We start from the raw sequence: 15,984 nt of genomic DNA, 5'->3' as shown, positions 1-15,984 counted from the left end.
ATTATATAATTAAAACTTTTGTTTTTTCCCTTGAACTTAAAAAAAAAAAAAAAAAATTACGTAAAAGACTCAAATGCCCTTACAACGGCATGAATTTGCAGCATTTCCCACCGGCCCATTATGTCAGTTCTGTTCTTTGATGAGCGGAGGAGCAAACCCTAAACCCCAAATTGGCGTCGGAAGTAATCAGTTCTTGGAACAGTTAATTGCTGGCGGTCGAAGCTGAGCATAGAGATCATTGGTCTTTGGTGATTCCCTTCTCGTTCACTGAAAGTACTGCGCTTTTGTCTGATCTTTTCTGGGTCCACTGCAATTATGCTTGGGTCTAATTCTTGTCAAAGATTGCAATTACTGCTTCCAAGCTGTAGAAATGTTGGTGGTTCATTGACCCATTTGCATTTCTTTCAAAAAGAACCTATTTTTTTCAGCTCATATTCATCAAAATCATCATTAGTTTCTGGAAATGATAAGCTACAAGAAAAAGTAATCTCTTTTACAGTTTCATACCTTATAAACTCACGTGGGTTGTCCCCAAAACTGGCTCTCTCTGCTTCCAAGAGTGTACAGTTTGATAACCGAGAAGGACCAGACTCAGTTCTTAATGTTCTAAGAAACCATGGATTCTCTGATGACCACATCTCCCAACTTGTTAGGAAACGCCCAAAGCTGCTCTCAGCCAATGCTGAGAAGACCGTTGTGCCTAAACTTGAGTTTCTCAGTTCTGTTGGCCTTTCAGGCACTGGCCTTTTTCGGGTCCTCTATTCCAACCCAAATATAATATTGAAAAACAGCCTGGAGAGAACTATCATACCTTGTTATGATATTATCAAAAGTTTACTTCTTGTCGATGAAAAGGTTGCTCTTTTTCTTAGGAGCTCATACTGGGTGATGACGAGCAAACTAATCAATATGGTTCCCAATATTTCAGTTCTGAGAGCACTTGAAGTGCCACAAGCCTCAATTTCTTTGTGGGTGACCTGTCAGTGTCCCTTGATACTGAGAAGTTCAAGGAAAATATCAAGAAGGTCACGGGTATGGGATTCGCCCCTTCATCTGCGAGATTCATGAAAGCACTCCATGTGATTAGTCTGACGGATGCATTAACATGGGATCAAAATATGGAAGTATATAAGAAGTGCGGTTGGACTGAAGATGATTTCTTGTTGGCGTTTAGAAAGAATCCCTTTTTTATGAGCTTATCATGTAAGAAGTTTTCGAGTAAAATGGATTTTCTTATGATGGCTTGGCAACCGGCAGAGTGTTCTAACTTATAGTTTGGAGAAGTGGGTCATACCTAGGTGTTCGGTTATTAGAGTTCTGCTGTTGAAGGGCTTGATCGTAAAGGGAGAATTTTCTGTAGGTACCATTATGATTCCCGAAAAGTACTTCTTGGATAGGTTTGTGATCAGATATCAAGAGCAAGTACCTGAATTACTGCACATCTTTCAACGGAAAATTGGTATTGTGGAACACTCTGCTTTGGATTTTAGGAATGAAGTGGAGTGAACCAATTGTAAGACAAAGCTTGTTAGTTTTGTACTTAAATATATGATTAACTGGATGATAAGAACTACTTATTCATTGTCACTTCTGCTGCCACAAAGAGTTAGATCTTGCTCTACTTCGAATATTACAATAGAATATCTTTTTTTATGTTCTGTTTTGTAAATAATGATTCTCATACAGCTATGCAGAACCATGTTTTAAGTGATTTGGAAGGTATTAATTTCTAATGGCATTCTCATTATACTCTGAGATTCTATATTAGATAATTCCTTCTTTTATTTTTATTTTTCAAAATAAAGGCTTGATGAAAGGGAAACTTGCCCTTGTCAATTCTGGTGGTATCACCTGACAAGTGAGGCTAGATTCTTCACATATATGTGTCTGATTTAGCTTCGAAGTTGGCTACCAGAGACTTTTCGGGTTTAACAACAAAAGAAATCCACCAACCAATCGATGGATAGGGTTCTTGGATTGTGTTTAAACATCTTTACTTTTTATATGGTTCTTGGTTTTTGCTTGTTTTCTTTGGTTTTGTTAGTTCCATGTGATTTCTCCCCAGTTTTCCATTTTGTTATGTTGGAATTCTTAACGTTGCAAAATTCACACTCTTTAAGTACAAATTTAATACATCCTAAAAATTTCTCCAGCCTTTTTTCTGTTCTTCTCTTGTGGTTAACTAGAAATTAATGACAAGCCCAATTTATCAAAGACGAGGATAATAAAACAGAGAGGGAGCTAACATAGGGACAAGTAATTCTCCTCGATGAGAAGAAGATTGCTCATTTTTTAAGGAACTCCGAAAAAGATATTGATGGACAAAGTAATAGGCAATGTTGCTTCCAATATTTTAGTTCTCAGAGCACTTGGAGTGCCAGAATCCTCAATCTCCTTGTGGGTGACCTGTTATCCTGTTGTGATGTCCGACAAGGTCATGAGCATGGCGTTTCGGCCTTCATCTGCAGCGTTCATGAAAGCACTGCATGTGATGTCCATGATGGATGCATCAAAATGGGAAAAAAAAATTATAGGAAGTGTGGTTGGACTGAAGATGATTTCTTGTTGGAATTTAGAAAGAATCCCTTGTTTATGAACTTCTCGGAGATGAATTTTTCTAGTAAAATTGATTTTCTTATGAACGAAATAGCCTGCAGATGTGGCTGGAAATTCAGGTGTTCTGTCTCATGGTTTAGAGAAGTGGATCATACCAAGGAGGTGTTCTGGTGTTGAAAGGCTTAATAGTAAAGGAAGAATTTCTTTAAATACCATACTGATGAAGAGTAAGAAGTTTTTCTTGGACAGGTTTTTGATCAACTATCAAGAGAAAGTAGTGAATTGTTGAGCATCTTTCATGGAAAATAGGTCTTGCAGAACTCGGATTAGAATTTGAACATGGAGGTGGAGTGAGACGATTGTAAGATGAAGCTTGTTCAGTGTTTTTTATTCATTTGATGATTAAGAGGATCATAAGAACCCCTTGTTCATTGTAAGTTGTGCTCCCACAAACAGTCAAATCCTTCTCTACTTTGAACATTGCAATAGGCATTTCTTTTACTTCGTTCTGTCTTGTAAAGAGTGACTTTTAAATGATTAGGCACACAAAGATGTACTTTTCAGGTGACATGTGAGAAGTTAATTTCTAATGGCAATTCATTATACCTTGAGGTTTCATATCCATATACGATGCATTCAACCGTCTTTCTTCTGAGAGATGCATGCTTAAAGAAAGAGAGTTGTGTGGCACTGTAAATTGGTACTCAGATTGGATTCCAAAAAAATTATATCTGCAATTTGAACCCAACTCAAACTCCTAAGTGACAGAGCATGAAGTTCTTTATGCTAGTTTCTTCTTACAATTTCTGGGTATATACTAAACACCTTTAAGGTCCAGATGTAATTAGATGTAATCAAAATGTGTCTTGATGGTGTCCAGATGTTGTTTGAGTTGTGTCTATGGTTCACTTCACAGTACGATCAAGATGTTATCTGGATCACATCTAGAGCCACAACATATCACATCAGATTTGATAAATCTCATCAAAACATATACATATTTAGGCATATAAAAACTGTATACACTGTCAGGACACATTTGGATCACAGAATGACTGCATCTTAACAGCATCATGCCTTTTGGAACCCTCCATTCATAATCCAGACTCCAGATACCAAATCGAAACTACCATCTGCATTCGCGTTCCACGATCCACATTTTAGCATAAGCACCTCGATCAAACCATGAAAAGCTCAAAAAGAAAAGCGAGAGAGGAGGGCAGTCACTCAACAGAGTGGCCTAAATGAAGGAAATCTTCACACAAAAATACTTCATTGGGTATTTTAAAATTTTTACAATGAAAAATGATTTACCATTTTCAAAAACATACCTTCAATAACTTGAAGTCCAAGAACAACCATCACAGAAATCACAATCACACAGGCTTGGGAAAATGATTGAGGAGGTATATAAATTTGATTTCACAGACTAAGGTTTCTTGCTGAGCTAATAAAAGGATATAAGAAATTCTTGAACCATAATTAACAGAGATGAAGCATAAGTATATTGGATTCTTTTATGTAATTAATTTCTTTGGCAATCAAGACTCTTACACAGATGCATAGTTCACTTCACAAATGCACAGAACAAAAAACACTAATGAGCTGACTACAAACCCAAAAGATTTATTTATTTAAAATTTTCAATTTTTCTTTTCTTTTTCAAAGTACCAACCAATTATTTCCAGCCATAGACTACTTGGGTGTAGGTGTTCTTGATCCACCTAAAGCTCTTCCTCAGAGACCCTTTCATCTTCTCCTCTGCAGTATAAACCTTATAGCCAGCAACCCTCTTCTTCCTTTGCAACTCTGGATCAGTTAAGCTCCAGCTCCTTGAGGTGGACCCCAAACTGCTCTTCCCTTTCTTGATCTTCACATCCTTAACCATCTGATGGTTTGGCTGAGAAACACAAGAACCTGCATAATTGGTACTGAAACTCCTAAGATCCTGCATGCTTGTTGGAGCTGCCTTGCCTCCATAGTAAACCTCCATCCTCCCATCTCTACATGACTTAGATCTGAAATCCTCCATGGGGTAAGAAAAAAAAAGAAGAAAAATGAAAGAAGAAGAAGCAGAGCAGACAGGAGTTCGAAGGTTTCAATGCAAAGAATGGCAATAAGACAACGGGGAAGGAGGAGGCAAGGACTTTTCTTTTGTTGGGTTTGCTTTTCTTTGTTTGTGTGTGAAACTGAAAATTAGTAAAAAAATTTCTTTGTCTAAGTCATAAATGTATTTATTTATTCTAGTTTTGGAACAGTTCAAGGTCTTGTTTTTTTATTTAAGGTGTCAACAATCAATAACATGCAGTGCAACCATTCTTGTCTACCCTAATTTGACATCATGCATAAAAATATATCACTGTTTATTCCTTGAAAAATCATTATATTTTTTTATATTTGGCCACCATTATGATTTAATAAAGATTGTCAACAACTTTCATCAAATCCTGGTAGTAAGTAAATCTGAATCTTTTTTTAATTTTCGAAATTTAGATTTGATTCATCTTGTGTTGTAATTTGTATTGGATTAGAAGCTAGCTGCCAAGTTTGACTGGGTTTGTACACACGTGGAACAGCTAAAGTTGGATAAAAAATTTGGTATCGAGAGAGAGAGAGAGAGAGAGAGAGTGTGTTATAATAATGGCGTGCCTTGACTTTTCAAATTTTTTGTGGGGAATTTCATTAATAAAGGGATAAATATAAGAGATGTATAAGAAGAACACGCTTCAAACGGAGCTTCTTGCATACAATAAATCTAGCAAGATAATGAGTAAAAATTATTACAAAATCAAGCTCAGTTCACTCAGAGTTGACAGATAGCGGATCAAGAAAACTGTTTACAGCCCCACTGCTATAGAGTCTATGAAAACAGTTGATTCTGCCTGAACATGAACCAGAAACACCAAAAGTGAAAGGACCTTACCGCTCAATATCCACTTGGCCAAAGAAAATCACAACACATCCCACATGATCTCACAGAATTATTCTACCTCCACAACGAAAAGGATCTTTAAAAGTCAGTCCAAAAGGACTGGGGGGAAACAAAACCCAGCACAAAACTGGGAAGAAGCAGACCCCAACGAAAATTTGAAGGAAAATTTCTCTACAACATGACAGGGGAGAGAGTCGCCCGGTTGACTTGGCATATTTTGTGTTTAAATTTTAAACATATATAGAATAAGCAATCTCACATAATTATTATGCTGGAGCTCAAATTTAGTGTGTTAAACTGAAGTTGATTCTCCTCTTTCAAAGGTTAATAAGTATATAGTCTGTGGGAGCTTGAAAGTAGTCTCTGGCATTATTGGGAAAAGATAGGAACCACATCATGTCTTCCTGTAGCTACTACCTCTAGCAGATTATCAATTGGCTAATAAATAAGAATTAATTACTTTAATTATGTGAAAAATAAGTTGTCTTTGAGAAGGTTGAATTTGGTGTGAGTTTAAATTTGGCTAGACAACAAAAGTCAACATGATCATAACTGGTGGCCTAGCTTTTTTTTAGCGAGTTTTCAAGATTGTGGTGCTGGAGGGTTTGATCCTATCACATGCAAGAATATATATGGCTCATGATCCAAAATAATAAGTTTAAAAATAAAAAAGAGATTATCCAATAAGTATTTAAGTTAAGGATTAAATACGTACTTCTAATCTCGACCGTTGGATTACATCTAAGAGACTATCAACACATTTAATGAATGCAATCTAACTGCCGAGATTAGAAGTAAATAACCAATCATTAACATAAAATACTTATTCAAGAATTAGGGAAAAATTTCCAAAACAGCAACCATATGAAACCAAGCTTTACATATAAACCAGTCCAAAACAGCACCTTCTTTCTGTAACAAAACCATTAATTGAAGTACAGTTGGATATTTTTGACACCACTAATTGAGTGAAAAACAAAATGCAAGAAGATAAAGTTTAAGATAAGGATATGAAACTCTGCCTCAAAGTTTCAAAAAGAAAAAGGGAAGGGATTGAAAACAAAATAAGCTGCTCAGAAGAGAATAGCAAAATCTGCAGGCAGCTCCTCAATGACCAATTTGTAAAACCTCTGAATGTCAAGCACCTTTCTCTCTTCATCCCTAATCATAAAGTTGATGACCACAGTTTTACTTCCGAAACTTCCACTTCGTCCTATACGATGAAGATAGTTTTCTGGTTGATTTGGCAAATCATAATTGACTACAACACGTGCTTTCTGCACATCCATACATCGAGCCAAGTGATCTGTGGTGATAAGAACTGTGCAAGAGCCAGTGCGAAATTCGCGCAGAATTGTGTCACGAGTGTTCAGGTCCGTGTCAACATGGATAGCAGAGACGGTGTGGTCAAGGCTTCTCATCCTGTCGGTAAGCCACTCCACCTTGTGAGTTGTATCAACAAAGATGACAGTTGGGTAGGTGGATAAGGAATCATGGAGCTCACAAACGGTGTCAAGCTTCCATTCTTCTTCCTCAACATTGACATAAAATTGCTTGATACCCTCAAGGGTGAGCTCATCATGCTCTACTATGATCTTCACAGGTTTGGTATTGGTCATAAACTTTCTTGTGACTTCAAGGGCTTCAGGTGGCATTGTAGCAGAGAACACCCCAACCTGAACTGGTGATGGCAGAAGCTGGAAAATGTGAAGGATCTGCACCAAAACACCATGTCAAATAATAATCCAAACCCATAAAAAGTAGTGGGAGAAAGAAAAGATTAACAATCTTAATGCATAACAAGGGCTCTTGCATATATAATGTAGTGTGTTATGTTGTCGTTCTACCAATCTAGATCATACATTCAACCCGAAAACAACATAACATGTCACACTGTTTGGCAAAAGAAGTTCATGATAACTAACCTCATCATTGAAGCTCCCGGTAAGCATTTCACCAGCCTCATCCAATACAATCATATCTATGTGATCTGAGTAAAGGTTCTGGCTACTCAACATTTTAAATACACAATCAGGAGTGCCAACAACAACATGAACACCGGCGTGAAGAATGCGATGACCCTCATGACGAGTTCTGCCACGGACACAAGCATAAACCCTCAGCCCAAGATAGTCGCCAAGTGCTAGCATAACTTTCTCAGTCTTCAGTGCCGAGGCCCTGGTAGGTGCCAAAACCAAAGCCTGGCACTCGACCAAATCAATATTAAGTTGCTCCAAAATTCCGCAGCAGAAAGTAGCTCTTTTTCCAGTTCCAGGCTGAGCTTGTTGAATCACATCCAGGCCTTCGCAGAAAGGAACAATGCCCCTTCGCTGACTTGCAGAAGGCTTCTCAAAACCTTCCAAACAAAACCAGAATCATACACTTGAAATATCAAGGCAAAAGGTAGAGATGAAGATAGCATTTTCTTTTCTGTTTTGAAAGAAAGTACTGGATAATGTTGCCTAATGGAAAAACAAAAAATTGGAAACTAAATTATAAAAAGTAAATTAACAAACAGAAAATAAATGGATTCCTAGTTTTCTAGGATAAATCATGACAACTTCAAAAGGGAAAGCCATTGTATCATACAAAAAAGCAAAGGCCATGTAATCATAAATGCTTACCATAAGCAAAAATGCCTCTCACAAGATTACTTTGCAATCCCATGTACTCAAAATCACTGTAAACCTCATCGAATGTTGTGAAATCCTCTTGTTCTTCAAGAGCAAGACCGGCCATATCATCTGTAGACAGAAAACCATGAGTAATTCAATTCAACATTCAAATGGCTAAACATGATTTTCTATACAGTATAGTTTCAAACATAGAAGTATTGCAGTCCAACAAGAACACAGATACAGAAAGCTCCACAAAGAGACATACTAACTAGCATTGAAAATAAAAATAAACAAAAAATTAATCATCGGCTAATGGGTTGCTGAGACAACTGAGGAATTCTTAATTGTCATGTTCGAAATTGCTTACTAAGACGCCAAAAACAACTAAAACCCAAGAGTTTTAAAATTTACCATAGCTAATTAACCATCAACATCAACATGCAATTAATAAATGACTTTGCTAATTAGAACTAGAAGGTACTCTGTGCCCTACCCTGTTCATTATTCTCATGCTGGACTTGTTCCTTTTTTACTATCTCAGTCTGAGGCACCAGAGTCTCAGTCTCAGTCTCACTGACAAAACTCAAAAGGCTTGTGCCTCCACGCTTCTGGAGCATCCTCTCCAGCATAAGCACGCCGGCGAGAGCCATGGCCAGAACCAAAACAAACCCAGAAATTGCTCCCACAAACGCAAAGCCAGCAAAAAGTAGTAGGGTGATGTTGGCAGTCAACAAAACTAGTGCCACTGAGGCCAAGATGCTGAACCCTATCATGGCCACAAGTGACCCTCCAATTGCTAAGCCAGTGAGGGATGCCAAGACAACCGTGGTGCCGGAGGTCTGCTCTTGATCAGAAGATTCAGACCACTCCATTGATAACTGCTGTGCGGTGGTACCGTAATCTCTTGGTTCAGTAATTAGAAAATAAGAAGATATTAGATAGAGCTTATTGGTATACCGATCTTTCTTCTTTACTTATATAGGAAACAAAAACCTTTTGGTTGCTTGATATCCAAGCAATGGTGCCTTTCCTATTATGATCGGAATTGTCTATTTGGTAAAACACTGAAAGTTCATACTATTTCAACAAGGACACTGACTCCCCCCTTCCTGGAGGAAGGTATTTTTACTTATAACAAATGACAGTTTAACACATATAGAAAAAATAATTAATTATAAATATAAAAACAAAAATCTCTATACACATGTCAAACTGTGATTGTACAAAAGTAGGAGTTCCTTTTCAAGGGAAAGAGAAAAGTATTTTCCTAATTAGGAAGAATTATATAAATCCATGATAATGAGGAGTTTTTAAGTTGCTTATCAAAAGATGCTTTCCCAAAATCTGTAGGAAGGGTATAATGAATAGTTGTTGCAATACTGATAATAGTGAGGCGTTACTTCATAAAGGAATTTGGGCTTTACAAAGCCCTCCTTCAAATTCCAAGTCATTTTTCAAGTTCCTCCTTTAGCGTTTACCGAACAAGTTATTTAGCCCATGTGAATTTATAAATCCTAAGAAAGCCTAAATATCTCGTCTAAATTCCTCATCCAAACAGACCATTATTATTTTTAAAATTCTCTCAACTCCAGCTTCTTTTCTTACTTTCAAAATTTTCATATTTTGTTTTACTCAAGTCTAGTTTAAAAATACCTGTGGTTATCTTCCACAACTGTCCTCTATCACTGATATTGGTTTGAATTTGCTTTCTTTTTTTCTTTTTTGCCAAAGTTTGAATTTGTTTTCTATATAATTATACTAGAATATAAGTTTGAAAGTGTTGGATTAGGCAGTACCAGCCCTGAGGGTGGGCAAGGAGGGCAATGGGCATGGGTCTCACATCTGTAGTGCCCCAAATTATATATATATATTATATGGGCAAAATTGTAGTAATAGTCCATGGACTAAGATCAAACTTTACTTTTTGTCTCTCATATTGCTAAATTGTTACAATGGTACTTTAATTATGCATCCACTTTCAGAAATCGTCCTTTCCGTCATCTCAGTCCAGGGATCATTGCTACAGTTTAGCCTATTATATATATACCAAGTTGAAGAATATGATTTTAGAGAATAATTTCAATAGTTTAGCATTTGGAGGCCCCAAATTTGATTACAAGTGTTTTTGAAGAGTCCAAATGAAAATTATGTAATATACGAACATCAATTGCATGTATTTAAGTATTTAATTACCAAAAAGTATTTTAATTGTTAAAAGTAGCCATCAATGAAAGAAAGTCAATAGGGACTAGAAATTCTTTTATTTATCCAAAAATTCTTGTTAGTAGATTATTTAGCGAGGAAATATGAAAGAGTGCAAATTATTTGTACCATTATTTTTGTTTTTAAAGATTGGGGCAGTGATTATATGACCAATACTAGAGCCTTGTTTATTTATCCAAATTGTATTTAATTGCATAATTTTATTTCCGTGTTAGTTTTTATATTTAGGATAATGAAAGAGAAATGGGCCTCATTTTCATTTCTAGCCTAGGGCCACCCAAAAGTCAGGGCCGACCCTCGGTTTAGGCAAAGCCCTCTTATGCGTTCAAGTTTCTTTGTTTTTTTTTCTTGGAGAACAAAAATCCTCCTATCAAGATTGAGTTTTCCCTTCTTTTTATCGGTGAGTTGTTAAAGGGTTAAAAATACAAAAGAAAATAAAAGATGGAAGAAATCTCATAAATAAATGACTAGTAACTTTTACGTAAGCAAATATATGCAACCATTAACATAGACAAAATTGTCAAGGTAAGAGCAAAATTACCCCTCTTGTGTACTAAATTCTCAAGGTAAGAACAAAATAAGAGGTACAACAGAAAACTGCCTGAAAACCAAATAACAAGAAGCCAGAAGCACAGCCAAAGTATGTGACAGACATCCTAAAAGTCTTTTTTTCATACGACGAAATTGAGCAAGAAGGCGCATACCATTAAACAGTTAGATATGTTTGACAGCATAAATTGATGAAAAAAAACAAAATGACAAAAAAGCATTAAAATAGTACTTTCAAAACAGGATAAAGAAAATCTGCCTCAAAAAGAAAAGCAAAACAAAATCATCTCCTCAGAGCAGATCAGCGACATTTGATGGCAGCTCCTCAATGACCACATTGTAAAACCTCTGAATGTCATAGAGCATTCTCTCGTCATCCCTAGTCACAAAGTTAATGGCAACACCCTTCCTTCCAAACCTTCCACTTCTTCCAATACGATGAAGGTAATTCTCTGGTTGGGTCGGCAAATCATAATTTATGACGAGAGATACCTGCTGCACATCAATACCACGAGCCAAAAGATCAGTGGTTATGAGAACACGGGACGAGCCAGAGCGGAATTCACGCATGATAATGTCACGAGTGTTCTGGTCCATGTCACCATGAGTAGCTGAGACAGTGTGGTCACGGCTTCGCATCTTGTCAGTAAGCCAGTCCACCTTTCGCCTTGTATTAACAAAAATGACACTCTGGGTGATGGCCAGGGTCTCATACAGATCACAAAGTGTCTCAAGCTTCCATTCTTCTTTATCAACATTGACATAAAATTGCTTGATACCCTCAAGGGTGAGCTCATCACGCTTCACCAAGATCCTCACAGGTTTGTTCATAAACTTCCTCGTGATTTCAAGGGCTTCAGGTGGCATTGTAGCAGAGAACACCCCAACCTGAACTTTTGATGGCAGAAGCTGGAAAATGTCATAGATCTGACCACCAAAACATTCAAGTAGTTAAGATAATGAATATAAAAGGCCATCTAACTCTAAATGGCCAAATCAAGTAAAACGAATATCGAAACCACAATACAAATAACCAACCTGGTCCTTAAAACCCCGAGAAAGCATTTCATCGGCCTCATCCAACACAAACATCTTGATGTAATCTGGACGAAGAGACTGCCTCCGCAACATGTCAAATACACGACCAGGGGTTCCAACAACAACATGAACACCAGCTTGAAGAATGCGCTGATCCTCACGAACACTTGTCCCACCTACACAGGCATGAACCTTCACGCCAAGATAGTCACCAAGTGCTCGCATAACCTTCTCAATCTGCTGTGCCAACTCCCTGGTAGGTGCCAAAACCAAAGCCTGGCACTGGACTACAGCATAATCAAGTTGCTGCAAAATTCCAGAGCAGAAGGTTGCAGTTTTTCCGGTTCCAGACTGAGCCTGTTGAATCACATCGAGGCCTTTGCAGAATGGAACAATTCCCCTTTGCTGAATTGCAGAAGGCTTCTCAAAACCTTCAGAAGATAAACAAGATTATACACTTGAAACATATAGGATATGTATAGACGAATATAACTACAAAGAAAAAAGGTATTCACATTCCCTATTGCAAAAAGTAATGATGAAAATTCAGAAGTTGCAAAGCAGAATATTAGAAATAATATCTATGTATTCCTTCCCAACTGGGATTTATCACGACTTATGACAACTTCACAATTGAAAACGATTAAATCAAACAAAAGACCACCACATAATGAACTTAGCTATACCTACCGTAAGCATAAATTCCCCTCAGAAGATTTTCTTGCAACCCCATGGAATCAAAACTTTCATAAACTTCATCATATGATGTGAAAAACTCTTGTCCATCAGTTGAGAGCCTACAACAAATAAACTCGTCAAAACATTGTACAAGATGAAATCTAATCATACGCATTGGATTATTATCTTCAGAAAGGAAACTTACAATTCACTCATTTTAGTGTCATATTGCTTTGCATCAAACTGTGATCCTTCGGGTGCAACACCTGCCATGACTGCTGAAAGAAAACCATTTGTAACTTTAACGTTCCATAATACCCAAAAGAACACTAACTTGAAGACTCATAGAATCCAGTCATACAAATAAAATAAGGAGCCAGATTATGTGCACTTATTACTCTGTCCACAACAAATATGGAATTGCAAAGGCTTACCAAAGATGGCTTGAAAGAATACTAATTTAAAAAAATGTGACAGAGGAGCCAAACTTGTTAACCAAACAAAGAGGACGACAAGCATTAACTCCTGTTTTAATTTTTGGAGAAGGTGTTTTAATGGGCCGATGTCCTTCTGCTAGAATGAACCCACAAGCAAACAGACACCGATTTGCCCACTCCTCCAAATATCAACAAGATTCAAGCACTTCCATATCAAACAAGACGCCTTGAAAGAACATTTATTCAGAATACGTCACAGAAGAGCCAAACTTGCTAACCAAACAAAGAGGACAACAAGCATTAACTCTTGTTCTACTTTTTGGAAAAGCTGTTTGAAAGGGCATGTGTCCATCAACTATCGAGAGAATTAAACCACAAGCAAACATACATCGCTTTGCCCACTCCCCAAAATCTTAACAAGGTTCAAGCACCACCATATCAAACAAATAATTTGACAAAAGGTAACAAATAATAAGCCTCTTCATCTAAGCCTAAGAAGGTCAAATCGATAATTACATTATTCAGGAAATCAGCTTTAACAATCAAATCGGGAAATTACAGTACAATTCTTTAGATGTAAGAAAAGAAAAAACATTAAGTTATAAACTCTTCGCCCCCAACTCCTAGACAACACAATTACTTTACACCAACACGTGGAAATAAAAATCTTGCGTTTCAGCATAGAAACAAGGTGACCAAGGAAACATACAGACTGGACAGAGTATCCTAATACCTATTTCACCATAAATTTAGCTGTCCTTCAATTACATAAAAGCCCCATAGAGAGTCATATCAATGAAACAATATGAACTGTCAATTTCCACACTAACTAGCTACACAAACATTGATCACTCGCTGATGGGCTGCTGAGAAAACTGAAGAATTCTTCAATTTCATGCTCAAATTGGTTCCCAGAACGATAAAACCCACAAATAGTCTCCCCCTAATTTCTCGATAACCAAACAGAGTACCATTAAAATCCATCTGTAACAGAGAAAAATAAGAACTTGCACACAAATCAAGCACATGGATCTAGATCCAGAACGCAAATAAAAACATACGAATTCACCAACAAAACAAAGACTTTATCCACAAAAATCAATCAACTTAAAATTCCCCCATCACATATATACGAATATGAATGAACATGTATGAGACAGAGAGAAAGAGAAAGCGACCTGATGATGTTGATGAGCGCTAGAGAGAGAAAACAGAGGAGAATAGTAGGTTGCTAAAAGAGAGCTAGGGTTTCCCAAACTCCTCGGATCTGCGCCGTGGAGTTTGAAAGTAGGCGAATGTTAAAAAGAGGCTGTGTTTATACTCTCACTCTGTTTTAGGTTTTAGGTTTTGGTGTTTCCCGCTTCAAATTCCATATATACCCTTGGGCTTCCTCTCTTATCACCAGCTCCCGGGGCCCGTTTGGTCACTCCGAAATTTGTGTCCAACAAGTAAAAGAAAACTTTGCAAGTAGTTTACCACTTAAACTTTGCCATGGTGACGGTGTTTAGGGAGACTTTTTATTTATTTTACTAAAATGGGGGATGGCTACTTGATTTTCTCTTCAATTCTTTTGCTTGTTGGACACAAATTTTCTCTTAAATTCTTATTCATCCTGAAATCAATTAATAATAATATTGACAATCAGTATCATCTAAAGATAGAGAGGCAACAAAACTTCTAATATATATACCGTATAATACGTCTTCATAATAATAGTAAGATAAGATAAATTTTCTTAAAATGATCTCATTGATCTTTTATGTCAATATATATCCTTACGTCTTTAAGTTACATGATGAGAGAGCTAAGCATATAAATATAAACATGGGCAGAGCCATTAATTTATTTTAGTGTGGGCTATAATCTTCCATTTAAGGAGTTGTTGTAATAGGACAGGCTAATATAATATGAAATTGGGTGGGCTAATTTCCACTAAACTTCTTTAAAATGAAGATTGAATTGTTGTTATTCTAAATATTTGGACTACTCTAGGGCTCACTCTAGCCTACGGTGGCTTCACCCTGCAAATGATCCACTAGTATAGTGGTTTGCAGGAATTACTCTTACAGACAAGGTCATGGGTTTGAGTCATAGTATCCGTGTAGTATGTGTGAGTTTAGTATATTATCACATTTCTCAATAGAAAAAGTCTTAAAAATAGGCTCCACCAGTTGAATATAATTTTGTTGAAGTTGTCGCATAGAAGTTTATTTTCCCCTAATAATGAATGTGTAGCCTACTACTATTTGTCTAATTCCACAACGTGTGGAATGTGATGAGCTCACATAAATTTTTCTTCAACTAAAATGTACAAATAAAATGTTATAGTTTTCTAATTATCATTTGATTTAGGGTCACATAATTTCCACCATATTAAAATAAAATAACAAATCCTCAGTTTTTAACTCCGTTTAATATATATATATATATATTTTTAAAATTCATATCTTTTTTAATTAGAAGTGCAAAAGACCAAATTAAAAAGGAAAGGCCAAGGATTCTCAATAATTAAGTAAAAGGATAGATATTCAAACCACCCAAGTATTATAGATAAACATTAAATCATAGTGGAATTTGAAAACTTGCATCCAACGTGGAATGTAACCCTTTTTTGTATAAAACGACGTGGAAAACAGGAAAAAGCCGGTGCTTTTTGGAGGTTTGTGGCTTAAGTGCAAAGCATCATAAGCGTCAGCCACTATTATTCGTGCATTTTTTGACTCTTATTTGACTCGACAGCCCAACTTGTCAAAAAAACTTGTCATATGTTCAGCCAGATCATCATGCCAACATCAAACACATCCGTTTTATGATGAGGATGTCATATATGAATTATAGATGTGAACTTTTATTTTAGCAATATGATTCATATGAATAGTAATTTCATTTAAATTTAATAAAATAATTTTATAGCTAATATGAAAGTTCACATGAATGATCCATATATGACGCC

The 15,984-nt window shown here is 36.5% G+C and overlaps 3 protein-coding genes and 1 pseudogene across 4 annotated transcripts; 1 reads left to right on the top strand and 3 right to left on the bottom strand.

Annotated features, from left to right (window-relative positions):
- The first annotated feature begins 62 nt into the window (after window positions 1–62).
- On the top strand, window positions 63–1,653 carry LOC117620661 (annotated as a pseudogene).
- A 2,385-nt stretch (window positions 1,654–4,038) lies between these two features.
- LOC117622189 lies at window positions 4,039–4,747 on the bottom strand. The gene has a single exon (XM_034352777.1). It carries the CDS (start codon window positions 4,586–4,588, stop codon window positions 4,235–4,237), a length of 354 nt encoding a protein of 117 aa, XP_034208668.1. The 5' UTR covers window positions 4,589–4,747; the 3' UTR covers window positions 4,039–4,234.
- A 1,796-nt stretch (window positions 4,748–6,543) lies between these two features.
- On the bottom strand, window positions 6,544–8,665 carry LOC117622208 (eukaryotic initiation factor 4A-7-like). Its single transcript, XM_034352798.1, has 4 exons — window positions 8,600–8,665; window positions 8,113–8,232; window positions 7,414–7,844; window positions 6,544–7,203 (listed from the first exon to the last, which is right to left on the bottom strand). Exons 2-4 carry the CDS (start codon window positions 8,225–8,227, stop codon window positions 6,562–6,564), a joined length of 1,188 nt encoding a protein of 395 aa, XP_034208689.1. The 5' UTR covers window positions 8,228–8,232; window positions 8,600–8,665; the 3' UTR covers window positions 6,544–6,561.
- A 2,193-nt stretch (window positions 8,666–10,858) lies between these two features.
- On the bottom strand, window positions 10,859–14,363 carry LOC117623021 (eukaryotic initiation factor 4A-11). Of its 2 annotated transcripts, none has more exons than XM_034353855.1 (5): window positions 14,210–14,363; window positions 12,800–12,869; window positions 12,607–12,713; window positions 11,917–12,347; window positions 10,859–11,805 (listed from the first exon to the last, which is right to left on the bottom strand). In XM_034353855.1, the coding sequence occupies exons 2-5, from the start codon at window positions 12,865–12,867 to the stop codon at window positions 11,170–11,172; spliced, it is 1,242 nt and encodes a 413-aa protein (XP_034209746.1). In that variant the 5' UTR covers window positions 12,868–12,869; window positions 14,210–14,363; the 3' UTR covers window positions 10,859–11,169. The 2 variants fall into 2 exon arrangements, with proteins under 2 accessions (XP_034209746.1, XP_034209747.1); XM_034353856.1 differs by having other exon boundaries at window positions 12,800–12,872; window positions 14,210–14,357.
- Between the last annotated feature and the right edge of the window lie 1,621 nt (window positions 14,364–15,984).

The sequence above is a fragment of the Prunus dulcis genome, chromosome 3 (genome assembly GCF_902201215.1).
Source record: "Prunus dulcis chromosome 3, ALMONDv2, whole genome shotgun sequence".
Lineage (NCBI taxonomy): Eukaryota > Viridiplantae > Streptophyta > Magnoliopsida > Rosales > Rosaceae > Prunus > Prunus dulcis.
Note: the sequence above shows the minus strand (reverse complement) of the source record. Positions and strands in the feature narration are given on the sequence as shown.